This window comes from Notolabrus celidotus, chromosome 22 (assembly GCF_009762535.1).
Source record: "Notolabrus celidotus isolate fNotCel1 chromosome 22, fNotCel1.pri, whole genome shotgun sequence".
NCBI lineage: Eukaryota > Metazoa > Chordata > Actinopteri > Labriformes > Labridae > Notolabrus > Notolabrus celidotus.
Genome location: NC_048293.1, coordinates 7134037 through 7157729, shown reverse-complemented (window position 1 = coordinate 7157729; position 23693 = coordinate 7134037). Strand labels below are relative to the sequence as shown.

At 39.6% G+C, this 23693-nt stretch overlaps 1 protein-coding gene and 1 long non-coding RNA gene across 9 annotated transcripts in view; one reads left to right on the top strand and one right to left on the bottom strand.

Annotated features, from left to right (window-relative positions):
* The first annotated feature begins 1263 nt into the window (after positions 1-1263).
* On the top strand, positions 1264-22120 carry LOC117806676 (serine/threonine-protein phosphatase PP1-beta catalytic subunit-like). 3 transcript variants are annotated; one of them, XM_034675674.1, is made up of 9 exons: positions 1264-1355; positions 1437-1530; positions 9853-9984; positions 17014-17244; positions 17849-17953; positions 19024-19095; positions 19357-19508; positions 20007-20141; positions 20263-22120. In XM_034675674.1, the coding sequence occupies exons 2-9, from the start codon at positions 1479-1481 to the stop codon at positions 20365-20367; spliced, it is 984 nt and encodes a 327-aa protein (XP_034531565.1). In that variant the 5' UTR covers positions 1264-1355; positions 1437-1478; the 3' UTR covers positions 20368-22120. The 3 variants fall into 3 exon arrangements, with proteins under 3 accessions (XP_034531565.1, XP_034531564.1, XP_034531566.1); XM_034675675.1 differs by lacking the exon at positions 1264-1355 and adding an exon at positions 2662-2742 and having other exon boundaries at positions 1445-1530; XM_034675673.1 differs by having other exon boundaries at positions 1342-1530.
* Positions 22121-22283: 163 nt separating this feature from the next.
* Positions 22284-23693, bottom strand: part of LOC117806679 — a 54985-nt gene continuing 53575 nt past the window's right edge. For 5 of the 6 annotated variants that reach the window (XR_004629722.1, XR_004629721.1, XR_004629723.1 and 2 more), the window contains 3 exons: positions 23221-23285; positions 22659-22778; positions 22284-22559 (listed from right to left, as the gene is read on the bottom strand). This is a non-coding gene — a long non-coding RNA (uncharacterized LOC117806679). Of the gene's footprint in view, positions 22560-22658; positions 22779-23220; positions 23286-23672; positions 23692-23693 lie in introns of those variants that run through there. The other variant, XR_004629726.1, reaches the window with a different exon arrangement.

The following is a 23693-nucleotide window of genomic DNA, read 5'->3' as shown; positions in this document are numbered from 1 at the left end:
ATTGTTATTAAAATGACATCAAGACAGATAGACAGACAGACATACACCAGTTATTTTTAACAATGTTCCTGTCTGCTTATCCAGGAAATCCTACCTATGATGATGGTACATTGTATTTGTCCAAGAAGAGAAATACAAATATCCCTGGATCATATATTACAACAAACATCCATGCACAACTGTTTCTGCCAAGAGAAAAGCAAGCACTAGACCTAATGTTTTTACCTTAACCATTATTACCAGTGACATGGCCTGCTGATAAGACACTAAAAAGGCAATTATATGATCTTTAGATTTATGAAGCCACCAACTGCTTGATCATGAAGCAAACATAATGTGCATCATCCACAAGACCTGATGTACAATCTGGACTTTCAGTATTTTGTTCTACTGTCTTACACTCAAAAGGGGAATATTGACATTTACTGGGCCACATTTATTTGAGAGCTGATTTTACAGAAGAAAAACATAGGAACTCTATACAATGTATATATTTAGAATAAACATCCAAACAGCAAAGAAGTTCATATTTGCCAAACCAAATGGCTTTAATATTGTTTTTTCATCTTGAGAAGTTCATAAAACTACGAAGGAGGATTAGGGCCACGCTAAAAAAAAAAAAAAAAAGTAAATTTATGAGAATAATCCATAGACTGTGGCAGTGGCGGCAGCCATAATGCTGCTGTTGAGCGATTGTGTTGTAAAGAGGCGGGCTTTGAGCCTCCTAGCCAACAGCATATACATGTTCATTTCTGCTGTAAAGATAGTCTTTTTTGAATTGGTGTGTATGTGGTTTCCGGTACTTCCGGAGCCAGCCCCAACTGGATCCTTGATGAACTGCAGTTTTTAGCACTTATGCATTGGACTCATATTTTAGACTGGAGGTTGCCGCTTGGATTAATCTCATAAATTTACTTCCTTTTTTAGCATGGCTCCAATCCTCCGTCGTAATGAAAAACTCAGCTCTTCTACATTTTTGAATAGCTACTATTTAAAGGCACTACTTCTCCCACTACAGCAAACGTTAAAAAATTAGCGGCCCACGGGCCACATGCGGCCTGAAAGCAACCCCCCAGGTGGCCCGAAAGCAACTGTAATGTTAAATTTAAAGAAGCAGTATTTCAGCATAGGCTTAGTTTAAGTACTGTTCTTTTATTGTGTGTATGCACTTTTGGATGTGGGAATACGTTAATAAACATCCAGTGTGTTTGTTATCTTATCTATTTATTATCTTTTAAATGGTAAACTTTGCTCATTGTCTGCTAATGTCCGGCTCATGTCCTTAGTTGTAAAATCCGGCCCGACCAAACATTGAATTGAATAGCCCTGCCCTAAAGCTTCTTTTTAAGTTAAAGGTGGTGAAAGTGTTTCCCTTCACTACTTTCTACTATCTCCATGCCCGTGTTCTTGATAACAGCGCCCCCTTGTGTTTGCAGGGGGAGTAGAACCTGACAGCACTGTACCACAGCAGTTTGAAGATGGCGGAGGGTGAACTGAACGTGGACAGCCTCATCTCACGGCTTCTAGAAGGTGAACTATTTGAAAACAGTCTTAAATGTTATATATGGTTGTCTTTTCATGCTCTTATAATCGGGTCCAATGTAGAGTCTGTGGGTAGCGCGGTGTGCTCACAAAACGCAGCGGGGAATGTGTTAGCTTGTTGGGCTAACTGCAGCCAGTAGTAACGGTGCTAGCTCTGGCTAACGTTCCTGTTAGCTGGCCGTGTTTATAAACAGTCAGGGGTGAACGCCTACATCTGTCAGTGTTGATATCTCAGATTCGTTACTCTTTTGTATTGTGTCGTGGTCTTTGCTTGAGTCTTGAACTTAACTTTCGGCCTGTGTTTTTTAGTCGTTGTCTGGGTCATTTATTTTTTATATTATGTACGGCGGGTACAGTGTGTATCAGGCAGGTTGGGACGTTTGTCCTGTGAATTATATGGCATGGATCTAACGATTCCTAATGATACATACGTTACAATAATGTATTAACACCAAATCCTAGTCTCTTTAAAGGTTAAATTTCTTTCTGTGAGTTGTTATTATGATGATAACTAATATTTTCATTTTTTGTGATCTACTGAATGATACCTATTTGGAAAGAGGACACCTTCAGAGGGATGAGCTAAAGGAATAGGTCCAAAACACTATATATGTATGCAATGGTGGACAAAGTACACATCTTTATTACTTAAGTCAAAGTATAGATCCTCCTAGTCAAATATTACTCCAATACAAGTGAAAGTTGTTCTGTCAAATTATTACTTGAGTTAAAGTCCTGGAGTACTTGCTTTTAAAAATACTTAAGTATTCATTTTTTTAAATATCAAGTCAAGAATGAATGGGTGTACATTCTGCTACATTCTGTTTATCTAGAAAACATGATTTCATATCTAAAAAGTCTACCATGAAATATAAACTAAGTTAGTACAAGCACAGACAAGTTTACAATGCTCTTCTGGAATAAAACAAGTGTGTTAGCTACAGACCTCCACATGCTATCTCAGGTTAGATGCTTATTTTTTGTAGGCTGTGAAGAAGTTTGTGTGGTAAACAGATCAGAGATTTACAAGAATAATAATCATTCTTTATTTCAAAACCTCAAACGAGGGTTTGAAAATATGGCCGCGGTGCTCAGGTAGAGAATCATCATCTTTCTCAGTCATAGGCATCATCACCACGACCAAATGAACGGACTGATCTGAAGAACGTCTGATCTGCATTTGCTATACGCTCAACTGAGGTATGGCTTCACCATTTAGACAAACCAAACAAGAGAACACCAACAGTTTTTGGTCTTTGGGATCTGATTTCAGAAAAGAAAATTAGGGAGCTGACTTCAAAGCAAAAGTAGTGAGTAACTAGAGCAGTGATAGAAATGTAGTGGAGTCCAAAGTATATTTGTGTTCTATATGTAGTGGAGTAAAAGTAATAAGTACCCCAAAAAAATTATACTCAAGTACAGATACTCAATACAAGTTCTTTAGTAAAGTACTCCAGTACATTTACTTTGTTACTGTCCACCACTGTATGTATGTACAATCCTTGTCATCAGATATTATATAGTGGCAGTGAAACAGCCTGATTAATATGGAGTAATTCTGACATTAGTGGTTCAGTTTTTCAGGGGTTGCAGGTGTGTTAAATTAAGAAGTGTGGATGGTTCTGAGTCACTATCCTTATCACACACACACGCACACACACACACACACACACACACACTCCTTATGATGCTTTCTCTGTTAGATTTGCTACAAGTGATAAGTCATAAAACCCTTTATGCAAAATTAGAATATTAACAGTGCCTTAAGTGTGTGATCTTGTGTTGCTGTGTCCACTATCAGCATTGCTTGCTAAATACACGTGTTGTGATGTGTGAGGAGCAGGCTGGGCGTTTGGCAGAGAGAGAGATGTGACAGAATCCTTTTGTGTTGGCGATCCACCTGCTCAAGAGAAGGCAAGGACTTTTATTTTCCCTTGTGAGATACCATTTGAGTCAGCACAGACCACTAAGGCAGATTCAGCTGTCCTTGGCATACTTTCCACAAGTATCTGTGGAGGGATGACATACTATGCCAGCACTGTAATATTAAGATTTATCTTGTGTTAGTAATTTATGGAACATTCTGCCTTGCTGAAACTTCCTGGTACTTCTTTTGTTGTTGTTGTTTTTATTTCTTTATTTATTTGTATTTTTGTTTTTTGCTGCCAAGTTGTGAAATTACCTGGAAATAAACAGCTTTTTCTCTTTTTTTCCCCTGCTCTCTTGAGAGTGAAATCACATTTCTCTCTGCTGGAAAGTGTGTTTAACCTTCACACTTTGTGACTTCTTCCTTTTATTTCTTTTTTTTTTTGTTTACCTCAGACTGTGCTGACTTGTTGATTGTGTTGTTCTCAAGAAGAGTACAAGTTGTACTTCTTTCATAGGTGCTCAGTTTTGCTGTGATCTGAGGGGTGCCAGATGGTGGTTATGTCCTTTTTGATTTTTTTGTGCTCATAACACAAGTAACAACACATGACTAATGAATTTGGATGTTGTTGCTGCAGCTTAGCTTTCACACAGAATTGTTCACGATGAAGTTAGTGGTGTGAATTTACTCAACAGGAGGAATCAAGCACACGTGATATAATTTAGGAACCATATTTAATAAACATTATATTTCTATCTCTGCTACTGTTTAACCCTCACCTATAACATAGATGATGCTTTTGTTGACGGGATGAGTCTGGATCAATTAAGGTGCTCCATCCAGATCTTGTGTCTCCTTTCATGAAACCACAACTCTTCATTGGCTTTTACAGCAAGACAATATGGCAAGTACATGTAAAGAAAACAGCAGCAGTAGAATCCTGTGTATGGATATAGTGATGTTTTGGATGCAACACAACTATTTTTTCTGTTTTTAACACATAGCTCATTGACAAATAATCTTCAAAAAAAGTTCAAGTATTTTCAGTATGGTTGCAATGCATGTTTTTGTGTCTGGAATAATGTGTTCTAGCAAGGCTTGTATGTTAAATGCCTTATTAAAATGTTTAAATTGGGTTTTTTTTACCCTATTCTTGACTTGGAACACCCAAAAAATGTCAGGTGCAGCAACCAGATTTATGTCAACATATATGCATTATCAACGGTGGCCTTGAAGGACAAAACAAATTTACAAAAGATGAAACTCTTTTCCAAAGTTGGAGAAAATTTTGCATTTTGTAAAACAAATTTACATTTAAGAAAACAAAATTACAAAATCAAAACACATTTACCAAGGCCAAAACAAATTTAAATTTAAGAAAACAAAATTACAAAATGAAAAAACACTTTTACAAGCAGTGAGACAATTTTACAAAAGGCGGAACATTATCATTTCTGAAACAAACAGACATTTATATTAACAGAAATAGAATGTACCAAACACTGGAAGTGAACCAGGAGTGATGGAGTGAAGGGTCATTTAGTTTGTTTGGATGGAGAGAAACCAAACGGAGCAACGTTTGGTCCTGGTACTCCGTTTGATACCCGATCACTTCCAGTGTTTGGTACATTCCCTTTTTTCGTTAAAAATGAATGTAAATTTGTTTCAGGAATGGTAAAAGTGTTGAGCTGTTTGTAAAATTGTCTCACTGCTTCTTTTGATTTTGTAAATTTGTTTTCTTAAATGTAAATTTGTTTTGGCCTTGGTAAAAGTGTTTTGCTGATGTAATTTTGTTTTATAAAATGTAAAATTGTTTTCCAAATGTAAATTTGACTCCAACTTTGTAAACGTGTTTCATCTTTTGTAAATTTGTTTGGTCCTTCAGGGCCACCGTATCTATCCTATTATTTATTCTAGGTGAAACTTTTAGCAAATATCCCTTTGTGTGTTTATAGTGCTTTGAAAATGTGTATTTTGTGAGTGTATTTTTTAGTTACAATATATTAGGATTATTGCTTTCAGTTGGCCAGGTATTCACCATCTTTAGCCTCTGATTTTACATATAGAAACAGAAAGTAATGATAAAAATACACAAGTATGCATTTTACTGATGGTCTGAATAAAGTCACCATATCAAGAGATTAAAAATCCTCAGGTGCTGATTTTCTAAACCAGTAAATTGGAAAGGCCTTGAGCCTTTATTTTGCATCCTTGCAACATATTAAAGCTGACTCTACATTTTGCTGAATAAGAAAATTGGGTCCTGAGGGAAATCCAACAGTCAGTAAGAGTGCTTATTCATGGAGTTAAAACCTGACGAGACACTTTTTGAGTTTCTTCACACACATGTACAGTCACAAAATCACATACACAAACAGCTGTATGGTCTCTTATGGCTGCAAAGCCTTGTCAATGCTTCATTTTGTCCTTTGTCCTTCAGTGTTCTTAAGTTTATAATCTCTTTCAAAAAGAGCAAGCCTATAGAAGTTGGAACAGTGAAATGTTCACAGCTAAAGCCCAGCAGGCTAAGCATCCAGGCTTAACGCGCTCAGCTATGATGAGGCCTGGCGTTTGAGTGAATGGCCCTGCTTCTGCAATTTCATGCTTCACACCATTAATATGAAGCAGTGCAGATACAGTAGATGGATGATAAGGAAAACCAAAGGTGTAAAGCAGAACTTCATTACGGTTAGCGCAGCCTTTGAATAGTCACTGGCTCTCAGATTCTCCATCTGTGAGGATCCATATTCACCTGTTTTGCTCAGTTCTGTCAGATTTATTGGGATTACATGAGTGATGAGACTGTGGCAGTGAGGGAGCATGCATTCCCCAAGCTGCAGGATTTTTTTTTAAACAATACATTTTTTGAACAATATTGAACTGCGCCCTGTTTTCTCTAGTTTTCCATCAAATGAAAGGCAAAAAGCAAAAGTGTTTAAACTTGCTCCCAGACCAGCATGCATGCGTTTCACTTGGCTCAGCGGTTCTGTATTGGAATCTTATGTGGGCGTCTAGCTTTAAGGCAATACCAAAATGGTTAGTTATTACATAACACCTCAGCCATGGATGTGTTCAGCTATTCTCTGCCAGCAATGCTTCTTCTACACACAGAGCTTTGATTTGCTTTTCATGACGTCAAACTGAAACCTAAAGAAAGAATGTGTGTGCTATAATTGTGGTCCAAGTACTTATACAGAATGAATCAAATTTGTCCCTGTAATGTATAAAATATGAGACCTAGTGATGTCACATTACTTCCAATAACTCTTTCAGATACTGAATATGATACCTAAACATGAGTTTATACTGGGTATTAATCTAAGTTTAACTTAAAGAGACTATTGTTATTTTTAGCAGCTGTCTCCTTCTGTCAGTGTTGTGTACCTGGACTCAGGTTTTATCCTTTGTAAAACGTCAACATGTGTTGAAACTAGGGATGCACCGACTAGCCAACAGCTACAGTGTTCCCGCCTGTCAATCAAGTCAGCTGTGCCTCTCATAATCGAAAACTCGTATTCTTACTACCTTTGAAATTGCCACGTTATGAAAAAAATTACACCCAGTACAGTGTGCGCCGACAGAAATTGAGAGAGACCACACTTGTTTTTTGTACCAGGCTGTAAAACGGTTTATTTCTGCTGTAAAGATCGGCTTCTTTGAATTTGTGTGGATGTGTTTTCCGGTGTTTGTGGAGCCAGCGTCAAGGGGATGCAGTTCAGTGCATGAACTGCAGTTTATAACACTTCCGCATTGGCTTCAATTCTTGGATGGAACCAAGTAGAGTTGAGCAGTATCTCAAGATTTTGATACCCTTAAACCTCCCCCACATTTTCCCCGGGTGTACGGTATTTCCGTGACAAATAAAAAAATCACATTGTTGGGCTTCAGAGGAGCTGCATGAAATATTAATTTTTATAGTCTGCATGCTGACAACATAACATTGAAACAATCATATCAAGAAACTTGATTTTTAGCACACTAAGCGTTACTCCACATTCGATGCAGTCTAAAACTAAGTTTTGATTATTCTTTTCATAACTTTAAAACAACTTCTGAAAGAGAGAGGGATCGGGGGGGGGGGGGGGGGGCTCAGACGAATGAGCAAGAGCAAAGGAGCGTGCCATTACACTCAGAAGTGGAAGGAAAAGAAACTTAACTGCATTTAGACATTTGCCCTAATATAACTCAGTGTATGAGGGAAGTGTATGTAAAATGGAGCAACCTGGAGTCACTGTTAAAAAAGTGATGCTGTCTCATCTGAGTGCGCGCCTTGCACACTCATCCATGGATATCTGTGCGCACTATTTTGCACTTGACTCTTGTTTTTCTTGACCTGGCACCCGGGGGCTCCATAGCATCCTCACAGCAATCAGCGGGTGATTGATTCTGAGATGAACCCTTTAATTTGAAGTGTGTACACAGTCTTGATGCAAATCTTGCATTCAGCTTTGTCAAGGTTGGCTGTCTCTCCCCTGTCATCTGGTCAGAACCTGAAAAGCTGCCAAATGCAGAGGTTATATGTTTTTCAGGGACCAACCCACTAGATTTTTTCTTATCTTATGTCCCCTGTGACTGGCAGCTGTGAGGTGACGGTGACAGGCACATGAACATAGTCAAAGGTCATCTCCCAAATGAACAGATAAGAGAACCATGCAACTATCAGAGGGATAAACTGAAAACAATCACACAGACAGAGGAGCTGCACAAACACTATTTATTTAGACATTTATTATATGTGTTTTGCAGCATTTTTTATGGTAATAAAACAGATACCTTTGCTATTTTTTTAAGCCCTGGGATATCTTATTACATACCATCACACAAACTTAGGCCCAAGTAATCATGAGAAATGGAACCATGGGCAACCAATCCCATAAATGTGATAGGACTTTGTTTAGAGCAATACAAAAAAAGTATATTTTTAACACAGACTTCTTTTCTTTCACATATACACTACTAGTCAAAAGTTTGGAAATACCTTCTCATTCAAGGGTTTGTATTTATTTTAATTATTTTAAACACTGTAGATTAATACTGATGACATCAAAACTATGAAAGAACATATATGGAATTATTTAATTCACAAAAAAGTGTTAAACAAAGCAGAATCTGTTTTATAATTTAGATTCTGTAAAGTAGCCCCCTTTTTCCTTCATGACAGCTTTGCACACTTGGTATTCTCTCAGTCTGCTTCATGAAGTGGTCTCCGGGAATGGTTTCTAATTAACATGAGCCTTGTCAAGAGTTCATTTGTAGAATTATTTACCTCCTTAAAGTGTTTGAGACCATCAGTTGTGTTGTTCAGAGGTAGGGTTAGTACACAATGGATAGCCCTATTTGACTACTGTTGTAATCCAGATTATGGCAAAACCAGATTATTTTGATGTCTTTAGTATTAATCTACTATGTCAAAAATAATTAAAATAAATAAAAAACATTGAATGAGAAAGTGTCCAAACTTTTGACAGGTAGTGTATAAGAAAAGACCATAACATAATGCATACACAAATATTTTTTTAACATGTATTCTCTCACATACACCAAGTTTAGTGTTTACGCCCCAAACCCCAAAGTCATAATCACTTCATTAATAATGCAAAAAGAATATTGGACTTCTCACTATCTGGAAGTCAACAAGTTACTGTTTATGTCAAACCCTGAAATAACAGTTCTGTATTCATATTAGAAAGTCTTTAACAAGAACATTATTCAACCTACTATTTCTAATGTTTGATTTCTGCCTCTGGCTGTAGCTATGGCTGATTTTGGTGTAGGTGTTGTCTCAATGTTTTGCCTTTTCAAGGAAGACATTTTTCCAAGATATTGCACTAACAAGGCAGCTCAGATCTTAAACCAAATAAAAAATCAGATTTGTAAAATCAGATTTTAAAACTAGCTTGAAGTCAACTTTCCTCTGAAGCAGCCACAGAGCACCAAAGCAATCAAGCTTTTTTTTATGTATAATCTCATTTTTCATACACCGGACTCTCTCAGCTGCTGACCATAGCTACCGAATGCAACTCTCACTCCTTTTTTCCACCATGTGAGGCAAATCTGCACCCAGAGCTATGGCAAAATGCCACAAAGTAGGCTTAAGCTAACAGTGCAACTACACAGCCAATAAACCCACACCATTGCTGAAGATGCAAGCTGCACTCATAGTCTAAGCAGTGGGCTTTCTTAAATACAGCTGAAAGTAAGCAGCTATAAGCTACAGAATCATTACACCCACACTTCATCAGATTTGATGATTTCTTAGTAAATCCGCTGTAAGTGTTTTTCTTTTTCCCCTGTGGTAAGAAGAGATTGTATCATCATGGCCTCATTTGGATGAACTTGGCGGTATTAAGGGGTGAGGGGCGGTGTTGGGGGCTGCTGGTGGTGCTGACAATGATGCTAACGGTTGTTGAAAGCACTGACGGTGTATTTTCTCTCTTCTCCAGTGCGGGGATGTCGCCCGGGGAAGATTGTCCAGATGACAGAGGCCGAGGTTCGAGGCCTCTGCATCAAATCCAGGGAGATCTTCCTCAGTCAGCCCATCCTGCTGGAGCTCGAGGCGCCCCTGAAGATCTGTGGTCAGTATTGCACATTTCTGCTTCTATTTTAGGTCATTATTTTCCTGCTATGTGGTACTTTTTAATGTGGCGCTTCCTCTAAAGCACATTTGCACTGAACCAGAGTGGGTAACCCTGTGTCATCTTAGGTCAGAAATTAAGTCACTATATATTTATATATATAGAGAGAGAGAGAGGGGAACTGCACACAAACACAGTTACTGAGTATATTTCACACATAACACGGATGGACTGTAAAGGAGCAAAGCAGTGCACAGCATTTGAAATGCTAACCACTATCAGTATCGCTGGCTGGGTGCTGCACATCCCTGCACACACTCCTACATGCTTTATCTCATCCTTGCAGTGCAGTGCTGAAACGGCAAACTCTTTCTGCTGTCTAATAAATGTGCCAGTCCTTGGAAGTACAGTAAACCAGCTTACATATACACTCAGGCCTACACACAGTTCATTTGTTGTTTGACTTTTCTCCCACACATATTTACTTTGTGATAGGTTTGATACAGGCTTTTAACTAAACATCAGATGGCAGCTTTTATATATTTGCATAAGAAATAAATGTGATTCTTTTTTCTCCAGATTTTGATAAAAACACATTCAAAAGTTGTAATGTTTATTTTTTATGTTGTTACCAGTATATCTGATACACTGATCTTAATAACGGACTATTGAAATGCCTCAAATGCCATCAACTCTACAGACCTTACCCCAGCACATGACCGTAAAATATGCATGAGTTTGAGGCGGTGTTACGCGTCACCATGTACGGTCTCTTTGTCTCCTCTCTTTGTTTTGTTGCTCAACATATAACCCCAGACTGATTACTTGCTTTAACCCCACAGCTGTGACGGCAGCTTTCAGATCACCTGCACTGACTAGAAAGACCAAACAGTGGATGCCTTTCATTATTTACAAAGGCCACATGGATCAGGTTCTGTTCTTTCTCTCTCTCTCTCTCTCTCTCTCTCTTTCTCTCTTTCTCTCTCTCTCTCTCTCTCTCTCTCTCTCTCTCTCTCTCTCTCTCTCTCTCTCTCTCTCTCTCTCTCTCTCGCTCTCTCTCTCTCGCTCTCTCTCTCTTTCTCTCCCTCACTTGTTAACCTAAATGACCCAAGCAGCTTTGACAGTGTTTGGCTTTCACATTGATTTAAGCAGGATACTTTAAAATAGGATTTGGAAACACAGCGCTGTTTATGGTAATGGTAATCAAATCCTCATTGTGCAAACGTGTTACACAGTCATTGCATTTCTAAAATAACAGCACCCTGCAATCACAATCCTCTGCAAAAATTACCAAGTGGCTCTGCTCCCTCCATTATAGGACTTTACTCATTTAGAGAAGAATGTGATTGATTTGTTGGCCGGTAGGATTAGCCGAAGACAAACCACAAACATGCATTCTTTGTTTACAGTTTTATGTCTGAGTCGAAATAGAACGCCTATAATTACTTTCTGACTGCAGGCACTTGCTGAAACAAACAGCGTGCAGACGGAGGAGGATAAATAAACAAATGTAACTGCTTTGGCTCTTTTGTAGCAGAATATCTCTGACCTTTTGTAGAAGTTTCTCACCCTTAAGTTGTTTGTTAAAAAGGTACAGTGTGGAAGGGTAATATAAGCGATATCTAGTGGTGAGAATCTAGATTGAAACGCTCCCTTCCTCACACTTCCAATCTGTGAAGTAACAGTGACTGTTAGGAACAAGAAACTCCTGTGATGCATGATGAGTATGATCCTTCATTTTTTAAGTTATTACCATAGACTATATAAATGATGGACGTAGCATCCGTGACGTCACCCATCTGTTTCTGAAGTGCTGTTTTAAAGCCAATCGTTGGCAGGAACCATATTGGAAATGCTGAACTCAACCAAGCCGCTGTCAAGCTAGTGTAAGATAAAGAGGCGGGCTTTGAGCCTCCTAGCCAACAGCTACAGTGTTCCCGCCTGTCAATCAGGTCAGCTGTGCCTCTCATAATGGAAAACTGGTAATCTTACTGTCTTTGAAATTGCCACGTTATGAAAAAATCTGCCCCCCATACAGTGTGTGCCGATCAAGAAATGAGCTATCCAGACTACCCTTGTTTTTTGTAACAGGCTGTAAACATGTTTATTTCTGCTGTCAAGATCGGCTTTTTGAATTTATGTGGATGTGGTTTCTGGTACTCCCAGAACCAGCCTCAAGCTGATCCTCAATGAACTGCAGTTTTTAACACCTCCTATTTGGCTTCATTTCTGGTGGACAGATGTTGTCACTTGGTTATTACAATCCAAAACGTTTATCAATACAAATTATTTTGCGCACAAAAAAGCACTTTCTCAAACCGGTGCACCTCACTAAATAGTATGTTACTAGTTTGTCTATTCTTTGCAATGGCAGCAACACAGCAGTGCAAGATGGCGGCCTCCATGGAAGTGGAACCGCTTCCATGCAGATATAAAAGACTCATTCTATGTTGTTCCTTTTTTTAAAGTTATACTTTTGGGGCATTTTTGCCTTTTAATGGATAGGACAGCTGAAGAGAGACAGGAAATGCAGGGGGCAGAGAGTGGGGGAGGACATGCAGTAAATGGTCAAGGCTGGAATCGAACCTGTGACCTCTGCAACGAGGGCTATAGCCTCTGTATATGGGGTGAGTGCTAAGACTGCTAGGCAAATGGAGCCCCATTCTAGGTTGATTATACACTGATCCAAACATACTTACGAATATTATATTTCATTTCAATTATTTCTTCCATTCTAAGTCTGTTCTGCAAAATTCTGAAATAACTACACACACTTTGAGTTGTGTCATTTGCATCCTTACGGTATTTTCTCACTTAGCTACGAATCATCATGAAATCAAATACTGCATATATTTTTTTCATGTGGCAATTTTGCACAACTTCCTTTGCCAATCTGCAGTTTTTAACGTGTAAAATGTGTTCTTTTGTTATTTTCAACATCAAGGTCAGACCATGACAGACGGTTATGGCCAATCTGCCCATTTCCTTTTGTTTTGATTGATGTCTTCATGTTGAAATATGAAGCATTATTCAATGAACCTCATAATGGTGTCATGTTTTTATATGTGTACTTTCAAACAGCTGATTGTCTGGCAAGATCAGGCATCAGCACAAATGTATTACTCGATACAGAATAACATTGGGTTTACTATACCGTACCAACCATGCTTTCTTTTATTGTTTTTTTTTCTGTAATAAGAAATGCTTTGTCTATTAGCCTGTTATGTAGTGCACAGGGGCATGTCAACTTGATCTATGAGATTTATATGCCACACTATGTAGGCATTCTTGTGGAGTCACAAGATGCACTTTTATGCGCTTTTATTGTGGTAGAATTCTTCTTTTTTAGTCTGAGGTAAATGGTGGGTTATAGCACTGGCCTCAGGAAAAGCGCTCTTCTTTTCCTTCCATTTTCTCTGCTTTTGAAACCCTAAATCTCTCTGCCCCTATTGTCGGACTGTTATGGCATTGCAGAGGCAGCGCTGAGTAAATAATTCACTGTCATCCTACAATTCCTCGTGGTAGGGCAGGCAGTAGAGGGGGGAAGGCTGCCCTGTAGAAAGCCAGCTTTGGTAAAGCTCACAAATGCATTCAGTCATGCAGCAACTCTTAGTGAGGAGTTATGGGTAGTTAGAGTAAGCCTAACCCGAGGTGACCTTTCTAAGGGTGGACATTTTTAAACGGAACACTGGTTGAAATATCTATAATATTAGTTGTTTTTTGCAAATAAAGACAGAGGTGTGTGAAATACAAATACAACGCACAACAAACAGACACAACAGTGGAAAAGCTGAGTAATAGTTTTGTGAAAGAGGATTGTTTTATGGTTCAGTTTATCCAGGTTTTATTACAGGGGTAAAGCTCAGCAAAGTTAGCTTCAGCCCTCTGACTGCCTCTGCAGAGATTACAGTCTATGTTGCCACGTCTCTGCGTCTATGCTTTAATCCCAATGTGGTTTTAATCGTACGTTTAATTTTTTTTTTACCACACTGACACGTAAATACACAAGGCTAATTGTTTATTGTCTCAGGTCCAGCTGTTTTGTTGTAAGAAAAAAATATTGTCTGCATACACCCTGTTGTATTGTATGTGTTGGCTTCTGCCTCCCAAATTTAAAGTCATCTTTGGCTCACCAAATAAGTAATTTGATGTTTCAGTGTCATATTTTTAGCTTTAGGCGTCTTCAGGGCTGTACCTTTTAGCCAGATAAGTTCAATGTAGACTTGCTCTGTTGTGAGTCAGACTGATTGCCTGATATGCCAATGTTATGTGCTGATATATATTCTATTTAATTTTAGAATAGCTAATTAATAGATTTCATTCAGCATCGCATACACTATTACTACTATAATGAATAATCTCAAATAAATATTGATATGGACCCAAAAATTGGCTTCTGTATCTGTGACGGTCATCTGACAAGCATCTATTTTCCTGGTTACCTGGGTGACCAGTCTCACCCCAGTTAGTTTATGATTGGTTGGCAGAAGCAGCATCCGAAGCACCTTGTTGAAACGTACAAGCTAGCTCCCGGAGTGGCTAATGATACACTAAAATAACTCTGAGTGCCCTGAAAAATATGCGGGGTGCAGCGGGTTCTCTCATGCTTGTTATGCAGTCTCCTTTTTGGGGATAGCTCTACAAAAACCTCAACTGACTTATGTAGCGTGCAAGCTAACCGCGGCTAGCCGGATAACGTTAAATAATAATAATGATAATAATAATCTTTATTTATAGAGCACTTTTCAAAAACAATGTTACAAATTGCTTTACAGTGCCTCTAAGGACATGTGCAAAATAAAGAGCATTTTAAAAGGCCATACAGTCAGTGCAAATGTCATAACCGTTAAAAACATGAAATCATAAAAACAAAATCAAAACAAAACAAAATCAGGACCCTGTGCAAGACATCTTAAATAAAATCAGGAAAAGCTCTCTGATAAAAGAACGTTTTGAGCAATGACTTAAAAGAGAGCACAGAGTCCGCCAACCTAATTTCCTCCGGCAGTTCATTCCACAGCTGTGGGGTCCAGACTGAAAGCGACTTGTCCCCCCTAGTTTTCAGCCAAGTTTTTGGGACTGAAAGTAACTCTTTGCCTGAGGATCGCAGATTGCACACTGGAGTGTATGGTGTTAAAGGAAACCACCTTATGGTTTCTCCTCAACATGCACATTCACACAAATAATGAAATAACAGATGGGGACTGACACTGACTTTCACATTTGTTAATGAACTTAAAACTTTAACTTGCATTATTACCTGGGGTAGGAGGTGTCCATATCGTTGGGACGGTATAATGTAAAATATCTGTAACGTCATGCCTTTTGTTTTGACTGTTAAAGCTGTCAACACAGACCACGAAAAAATGGTTGCATGATAAATTGAACCATACAATAAATGTACATTTAAAGAAAGAAGCTGGTCTGCTGAAAACCTAATCTATTTCTCACACACATGAAAGTAGAAACAGTGTGGGGCGCTGGTGGCCTGGCGGTCTAAGCGCCCTACATACAGAGGCCATAGCCCTCGTCGCAATAAGCGGCCGCGACCATTTACTGCATGTCTTCCCTCACTCTCTACTCCCCACATTTCCTGTCTCTTCAGCTCTCCTATCATAAAGGCAAAAATGCCCCAAAAAAGACTTAACTAAAAAGAAAAGGAGAAACCGTTCAGGAAAATGTTTTGTGTTGCTAAGCAACAGTCCAGTCTCAGTTAAGGTCTGTGTTTCTTTTTGGTGGAGCCAATGAATGATTATACCAAAAATGTACAACCTGAGAGTTAAAACAATGAAATGATTCTTCTACAAGAGACATTCAATGATGTAAACTTGTGTTTTTCAGTTAATCTAGTCAAGCTACAATAGATTTATAGAAGAAGAAGAAAAACTGACCGTTAATTGACGCCAAATGACCTGGTTGTTACCTTTACTTGATGAACCTCAGATGGCCAGCTGGGGCTATTTGTTCAGGGGAAAAAAGGAGATTGATGTTGAAATGTAACCCAACTGGCAAAACACTGCGTAAGCAATAATTATATTTCAGTCATTCAGAGCTGTTCCTTTAGTCATTCATTAACTCAGAAAAAGAATCTGCATTTTTGCCTGCCATCCTGAGACGAAGGCAAAAATAAGAACAGGACTGTTGTCAAATAGGTTCGGTGCTTTTTGCGGTTTGGGTTTTGGTGCCTCCAAATCCTGCCTGGAACCATGAAATACAATAAATCATGCCTGGCCAGCTCCTCTCACGATCAGATGTCTCATTCCTCTTGGTCATCTAAATGTAAGGGCTGGACAGCTGCACAGCTGAGAACAGCCTGTTATTTCATTTTAATTTGTATTTGTTGCCACTTCATAATGAAGCATTGCCTTAAAAAGTCTGACTTTGCCATCCGATCTGGTCACCAACAAGCTTGTCATTATTTCCCCGGCTTTTCTGCCGAGGCTCTCTGCAGTCATCTGTGTCTGGAGCACTTAGCCCAAATTAGAGCAGCTCTTTAGGTTGGTGCAAAGGGATAAAAAAGGAAGCAGGTCTTGGCAAGGTGATGAAGCGAGGCTCCCATGCTGAGATCCTGTGCTTTGGGAAGAGCAGCTTCGACACATCGCTGCTTGACTGATGTCAGAAAAAGCCGAGGTTGACCCTGAGTCCTGGGAGAATTGTTCAAATTTAAGTAAGCTTGTGTAGATGGGTGTATGTGCCTCCATTTATTTTTGTGATTAACCTGGATTGCCAGCATTCTCTCCCTGGGTATCTCCTCTCCCTGAGGCCATGGCATTGATCTGGTGACTGTAGTAAAGGCTCATTTTGTGTGTTGGGATCTTTGGGCCTGTTTACCAATGAGAGAACATTCACAGTCATATCCCCACTGACATTCACGTCAGGCTTTGTTGTGCAAATCAGAATGTGTGGAGAGAAGGAGTTAATGTGTGTGTGATGAGGCCCTTTCTGTCAATGTGAAGCAGCCTATCTTTGTTACCTCAAATACAATAAACACTCAAACTAACAGTTGTTTCTCTTACCTCTCTTATTCAGGTGATATCCATGGGCAGTACACAGATCTGCTGAGGCTGTTTGAGTACGGTGGCTTCCCTCCAGAGGCAAACTACCTTTTCCTGGGCGACTACGTGGACAGGGGGAAACAGTCGCTGGAAACCATCTGCCTCCTGTTGGCCTACAAGATCAAATACCCAGAGAACTTCTTTCTGCTCAGGGGAAACCACGAGTGTGCTTCCATTAACCGCATCTACGGCTTCTACGATGAGTGTGAGTGTGTAGATAAGAATGAATCAAGAGGAACACTGAGATCATCTTTGATGATTTATGGCCCTTTTCCACTACACAGTTCCAGCCCTACTCTACTCGACTCGACTCCGCTCAACTTGACTTGACTCTACTCAGTTTGGATACCTTTTCCACCAGCCCGAGTACCGACTCACGGTGGGTAAGGTCGTCATAACACAGCTGTGCGAAACTGCTGTGCGAAAGTGCGTTCACGTAATTTTGAACGCGACACAAACACAACAATCACAAACAATGGAGGACATGGAGGCAATGGTGTACTTGCTGCTCGGTCTGTGGCTTTTTTGTCGCAGGCCAAGCGAGAGAGGAAAGCAAAAGAAGGCTGCAGGTAGCGAGAAGAAATATTTAAAAATGGTTAAAACAAACTGAGTCGAGTCGAGTCAAGTCGAGTAGAGTAGGGCTAAGATGGGCCGGTGGAAAAGGGCCATTAGACTCTTGAAATAAAGAGATCTTTAAAAATAATTTTCTATTTAAAATCTAAAATCATGACACCCTAATACATTCAGAAACAGCCCTAAAGCACATACATTGTTTGGTTCTACTAATGTGTGTTTATGTTTTCAACCAGGCAAGCGCAGGTTCAACATAAAGTTGTGGAAGACCTTCACTGACTGCTTTAACTGCCTCCCCATCGCTGCTATCATTGATGAGAAGATATTTTGCTGCCATGGAGGTAAGGAAACTGGCATATACAGTATCTCACAAAAGTGAGTACACCCCTCACATTTCTGCAAATATTTAATTATATCTTCTCATGGGACAACACTGAAGAAATGACACTTTGATATAATGTAAAGTAGTCAGTGTACAGCTTGTTTAACAGTGTAAATTTACTGTCCCCTCAAAGTAACTCAACATACAGCAATTAATGTCTAAACAACCGGCAACTAAAGTGAGTACACCCCTAAGTGAAAATGTCTAAATTTGGCCCAAAGTGTCAATATTTTGTGTGGCCACCATTATTTTCTATCACTGCCTTAACCTTCTTGGGCATGGAATTCACCAGAGCTTCACAGGTTGCCACTGGAATCCTCTTCCACTCCTCCATGACGACATCACGGAGGTGGTGGATGTTAGAGACCTTGCGCTCCTCCACCTTCCGTTTGAAGATGCCCCACAGATGCTCAATAGGGTTTAGGTCTGGAGACATGCTTGGCCACTCCATCACCTTCACCCTCAGCTGCTTTAGCTAGGCAGGGGCCGTCTTGTGGATGTGTTTGGGGTCGTTATCATGTTGGAATACTGCCCTGCTGCCCAGTTTCTGAAGGGAGGGGATCATGCTCTGCTTCAGTATGTCACAGTACATGTTGGCATTCATGGTTCCCTCAATGAACTGTAGCTTCCCAGTGCCGGCAGCACTCATGCAGCCCTAGACCATGACACTCCCACCACCATGCTTGACTGTAGGCAAGACACACTTGCCTTTGTACTCCTCACCTGGGCACCGCCACACACGCTTGACATCATCTGAGCCAAATAAGTTATCTTGGTCTCATCAGACCCAAAAGACATGGTTCCAGTATCCCATGTCCTTAGTCTGCTGTCTTTAGCAAACTGTTTGCAGGCTTTCTTGTGGATCATCTTTAGAAGAAATGTGAGGGGTGTACTCACTTTTGTGAGATACTGTATTTCATCTTCTTGAAATGTCCTGAAATGTACAATAAACCTTTACCACCATATGAACTTAAACAGTTTCAAATGTATCTGTGGCAGCTCTGATCAAAGCTTTCATTTCTATCTCAGGGCTATCGCCTGATTTGCAGTCAATGGAGCAAATTCGCAGGATCATGAGGCCAACAGACGTGCCTGATACAGGTAGTGTGTGGGTTTTTATGTGTGTGTGCATCTGCATGACTTTAAGTGCATGCTCATACTTAACATTGAACATGTTCTCCTCCTCTGGATTTAAAGTGTGTCTTAAAATGACATCACCTAGCCCCCCTCTCACAGAGAGAATAAGTATTACATCAGTAAATCTCCTCTGTTACATCAGCAAAGTCCGTTGGATCAAGAGCAAATGCTTTTTTTCCCCACTGCCTCTCCTCCTGAGTTTTATTTCCCTCTCTCCTCTCTCAGGCTTGCTGTGTGACCTCTTGTGGTCAGACCCAGATAAGGATGTACAGGGCTGGGGTGAGAACGACCGTGGGGTCTCCTTCACCTTTGGGGCAGATGTGGTCAGCAAGTTTCTAAACCGCCACGACCTGGACCTCATCTGCAGAGCCCATCAGGTAAGTCCGATTGTGGAGAGCGTAGCCTGAATACTAAGGATACATTTTGGAATCTCTTTACAATCAGATGGATCCTGTGTTTATTTGACGAGACACTTAATAAGGGTTGAAGGTGTGATAAAACAATGCTGACCGCCGTTCGTCAATGTGTCTGGCAAAATTCCTACTGAGGCTGATGCACAGATACAGACCTGCTCACCTCTTTCCCCTATGCATCATTCATTAAACCCTTATTTAGCTTTCAGTTATCAACTTTTTTTCTATATCCAGAATCTGCTGATGCATAACCTCTCAGATTTATTGAACAATTAACTGTCCAGATCAGGTGTTTGTATTGTTAAATTGGCCACAACTGTTTCAGCTCTTCTTTGGACATGTCCAGTAGGTGGTTTTGTAGACTCTTCCATGATAACAAAGCTGGTTTCTTAAACTAGCTGAAGCTGTTTCTTGGTATTGATCACTGTGGGTGGAGGAATAATGTCATGGTTCTTCTCACAGGTTGTGGAGGATGGATATGAGTTCTTTGCCAAACGCCAACTGGTCACACTTTTCTCTGCTCCAAACTACTGCGGGGAGTTCGACAATGCAGGCGGCATGATGAGTGTGGATGAATCCCTTATGTGTTCCTTCCAGGTAGTGTAAAAAAAATCATGCAAACATTTACATAATGCTAATATCTTTATGATATGATCTCAGTTCACACTGAAACACATTTTTCCTCTCTGTGCTTGTGTTTGTGTCTCACTATTTTTAGATCCTAAAGCCCTCAGAGAAGAAGGCGAAGTACCAGTACGGTGGTGTGAATTCTGGTCGGCCTGTCACCCCACCCCGCACCACCCAAGCCCCAAAGAAGAGGTGAACATACAGCCTTCCCTCTCCCCCTCCCCTCCCCACCTTGTCCACCCCTGGTCTGCCATCCTGGCAACCCCTGTAACTCCCCTGTAAGGTGAAGATACAGGGCTTATCTAAATGCCTGAATCTTTCTCCCCCTGTCACCCAATCCTTCCCCGACTCCACTGACAGCTCTTTTCTTAATGTGTATGTGTACATAAATTTGCTGTGACCAATCTGTTTAATTTTATTTTTTGCCTGTTTGTTGGTATTTTTGATATTATTAACAGATGATTTGTGGTTTTACTTCCAAACGCTGTTTGAGGTTTTCTGAGTTTCTGTGTCGTGTAAGAAGAGGCCTTCTCTGTGTAGAGGGGCACGGTGACTGAGTTAGAAGAATTATTTTCCAGTTGAATAAAAACACCGAAGAGAATGAACTTTTTTTTTTTTGCCTTGGCCTCTCAAAAAGAAGAGAGAAATCTTCCAATGTATTCCAATGAGACTGAGGTTTCCGTGCAGTGCTAAATCTGGAGACACAAAAAACTGTCCATGTACTCTGGTTTAACATTTGAAAGGTAATGCAGCATGTGTGGTGAACTTTCTGTTGTGGTGCATTTTTGGTATATCCAACCATTTGGAAAAGTGCACCTCCCCATGAGTAGCAATGAATGTGAAGAGACCGGCGTGAATGAAGTATAGAAGCTAAATCTGATGCTGCTTGCAGTGGACATGATCTACCCGAACACAACGCCCTCTGGGCATCGATTCCCCTTTTATGCCTCCCTGTGCCTCAACTCCACACCCACACAAACACATGCCGCTTCTAACAGGGCTGGTAGTGAGACTTTTCCTGGGTCTGTTTATTATCTCTTCTCATCAAGAGACATCTAACCAGTGATCTTGATTTATGGTGAAAGTTGCAGAGTTTTTTTTGCCAATGGAAGTGAAAACCATGCACCTTGAACTAATACATATGGTCAGTAATTAACCTGCACACATACTGATTCATGGTGTACTAAAAGTGCTAATAGAGTAATTTACTAATCTGTGAATGAACAGCAAAACAGGGAAGAAACTATCATATATCACTGGTTTCAATTTTACAAATGTGTAACTTATCTGAATCTATAGTGTTAAAAGACCAAATAATCCAAATATACAAAATGCAAGCTTCAAAATACTCCACAGTATTTGAATACTCTAGTGCTGTGTTTATAGAGTGCACAACAAACTAAAACAATGAAGACGTGCTCTTGTTGTAAGTGTTTTTAGTAAAATGCCAGCTCTCCTTTTACATCCCCAAGTCTGTTCACAGAGAGAAGGCTGGTGAAGTCAGGAGAAGGTGGCAGGACCAGGTCCTTTTGCTATGTGATAGTGGTGCCACCTGGTGCATAAACACAGTAGTGCAGAATTCAAACCAGAGAGCTCAAAATGGGCTCTTCACAACATTGACAGGACAAAATGTTCTGTCATTTACCACAAGGAGGAACTTCAGTTTGACTGTGTGACTAACCAGCAATTAGCCTGGTTGACAGCTTAAATAAGATGCAGTTGACCCTTTGTGGAAAACAGTTGCCTCTTTCTTTTTCTGATTTTTGTGGTATTATTTTTCTGTTGTATTTCTCTGTTCTCGATTCACATTGTTTACTTTTTATTCACTTAATTTATTTCCTATTAATAATAATAAGAAGAAAACAATGAGGTGTTACCAAAAGCTGTTTTGCAATTTGTACAAGTTTGTTGGAAAGTCTATAAATTCAATAAAATGGATGGAAACCAAAGTTGTTGCCACCTCTGTTTTTCTGTATTGTCTTCAAACTGGAAACATTGCAAAGTAACCATTCATTCTACACGTACAAGTCTCTAACATAAAACTAGGTATCATACTCTTCTATAGCCCTGGAGGAGAAGAAGGCAAAACAATGTACACATAATCAATAGCCATGCCAAAGTAAACAGAGTTTTTTATTTGTCATTAATTCCTTCCATTCCAGTCAGCATGGCTATCTTTGCAGCTCTGTCCTGAAGACTCCTCTTCCCCCACTGCAGAGCTTTGTGCATCGGCTCGGAGTACATCCAAAGCATTAAAGGCAGGAGAAGACACGGAGCGCAACAGTGGAGGTGAGACAAGAGCCAAGCAAACCCGATCCACAGCCCCACACCCAGACAGAGGAGAGCATAGTAGATGAAGGTGGGCCAGAGGTTGGCTAAACAGTCATTCTGAGGAAAGATTTGCATTGATAAATTTTAAATTGTGTGATCAATTGGAGATTAGAATTGATTATATCATTTGATAATTTTAGGTTTAGCTTTTCCAACCTGCTGATAAACCTTGAAGTTCCCATCAGCGTAAAAGGGCAATTGCCAGGACACATTCCTTTTCGTTCTGCGTGCAGAAATTCTTAGACGGATTTCTTCTTTCATCGTCTAAAAGTCTTCCTGGGTAAACAATATTGAGTTGGAGTACTTCAGACAAGCATGGCATACAAGTAAGATAATTATACAAGAGTTCAATTGTAAAAACAGTTAACTCACTTTTAAAAAATTCAAAAAAAAAATTCAAAAAATATATTTTTTCTATTACTATTTTTTGGTATTATCAATCAACTGAGGTTGGGTGGCTTTGACTAAGTCAAAATGACTTTTCTAATCAGAGGTATCTTGAAAATGTATCTTTATTAGGAATCAATATCAAAAAGAAATATGTTTTTTGAAAATGTATAAAAACGGAGTTATCTGTTTTTGCAAATGAACTCTCAATTATCAAATTAGCTTTGGCAATTAATTAAGAATTTATTTTTTTGCACATGATCTCAACAATATTAAAAAAACAAATTTACAAATACAAACATTTGATATATTTGCTGTCTGCATTACTTACTGTGAACGCAGTTTGCTTGCTGCTTTGTTTCTTTTTGGTCGCAGTTAAATGAAAACATCACAATTCTGCACAAAATAAGAAGATACCATATAGAATATTATGATTAGAACAATAATGCGATTTAGTTATTTTAAATAAACAAAGAAGGTTAAAATAAAGAAAAGAAAAAGAAGCAGTGGAGCCTGAATTGTAGCTCATTGTTGGCTGATGCTTGTGTCTAATGTAACTGTGTAATTCATTTCGTTAAACAAATGGGGGCGAAATGTAGTCAGCGCGAAACATTTGCTTTCTATGTGCCATGGATGGGCCGTAGTGACTGCTGTGGACTTTTATACAGATCTGTGACGTTTTGCGGAACAAGAGAATGTCCCATCCTACTCTGTTTCTGATTGGATCAGCTTGATGTTTTCACTGTAACCGTAACCAATCACAATGCTCATATCAAACCTTACCCAGAACCAACCACAGACTGT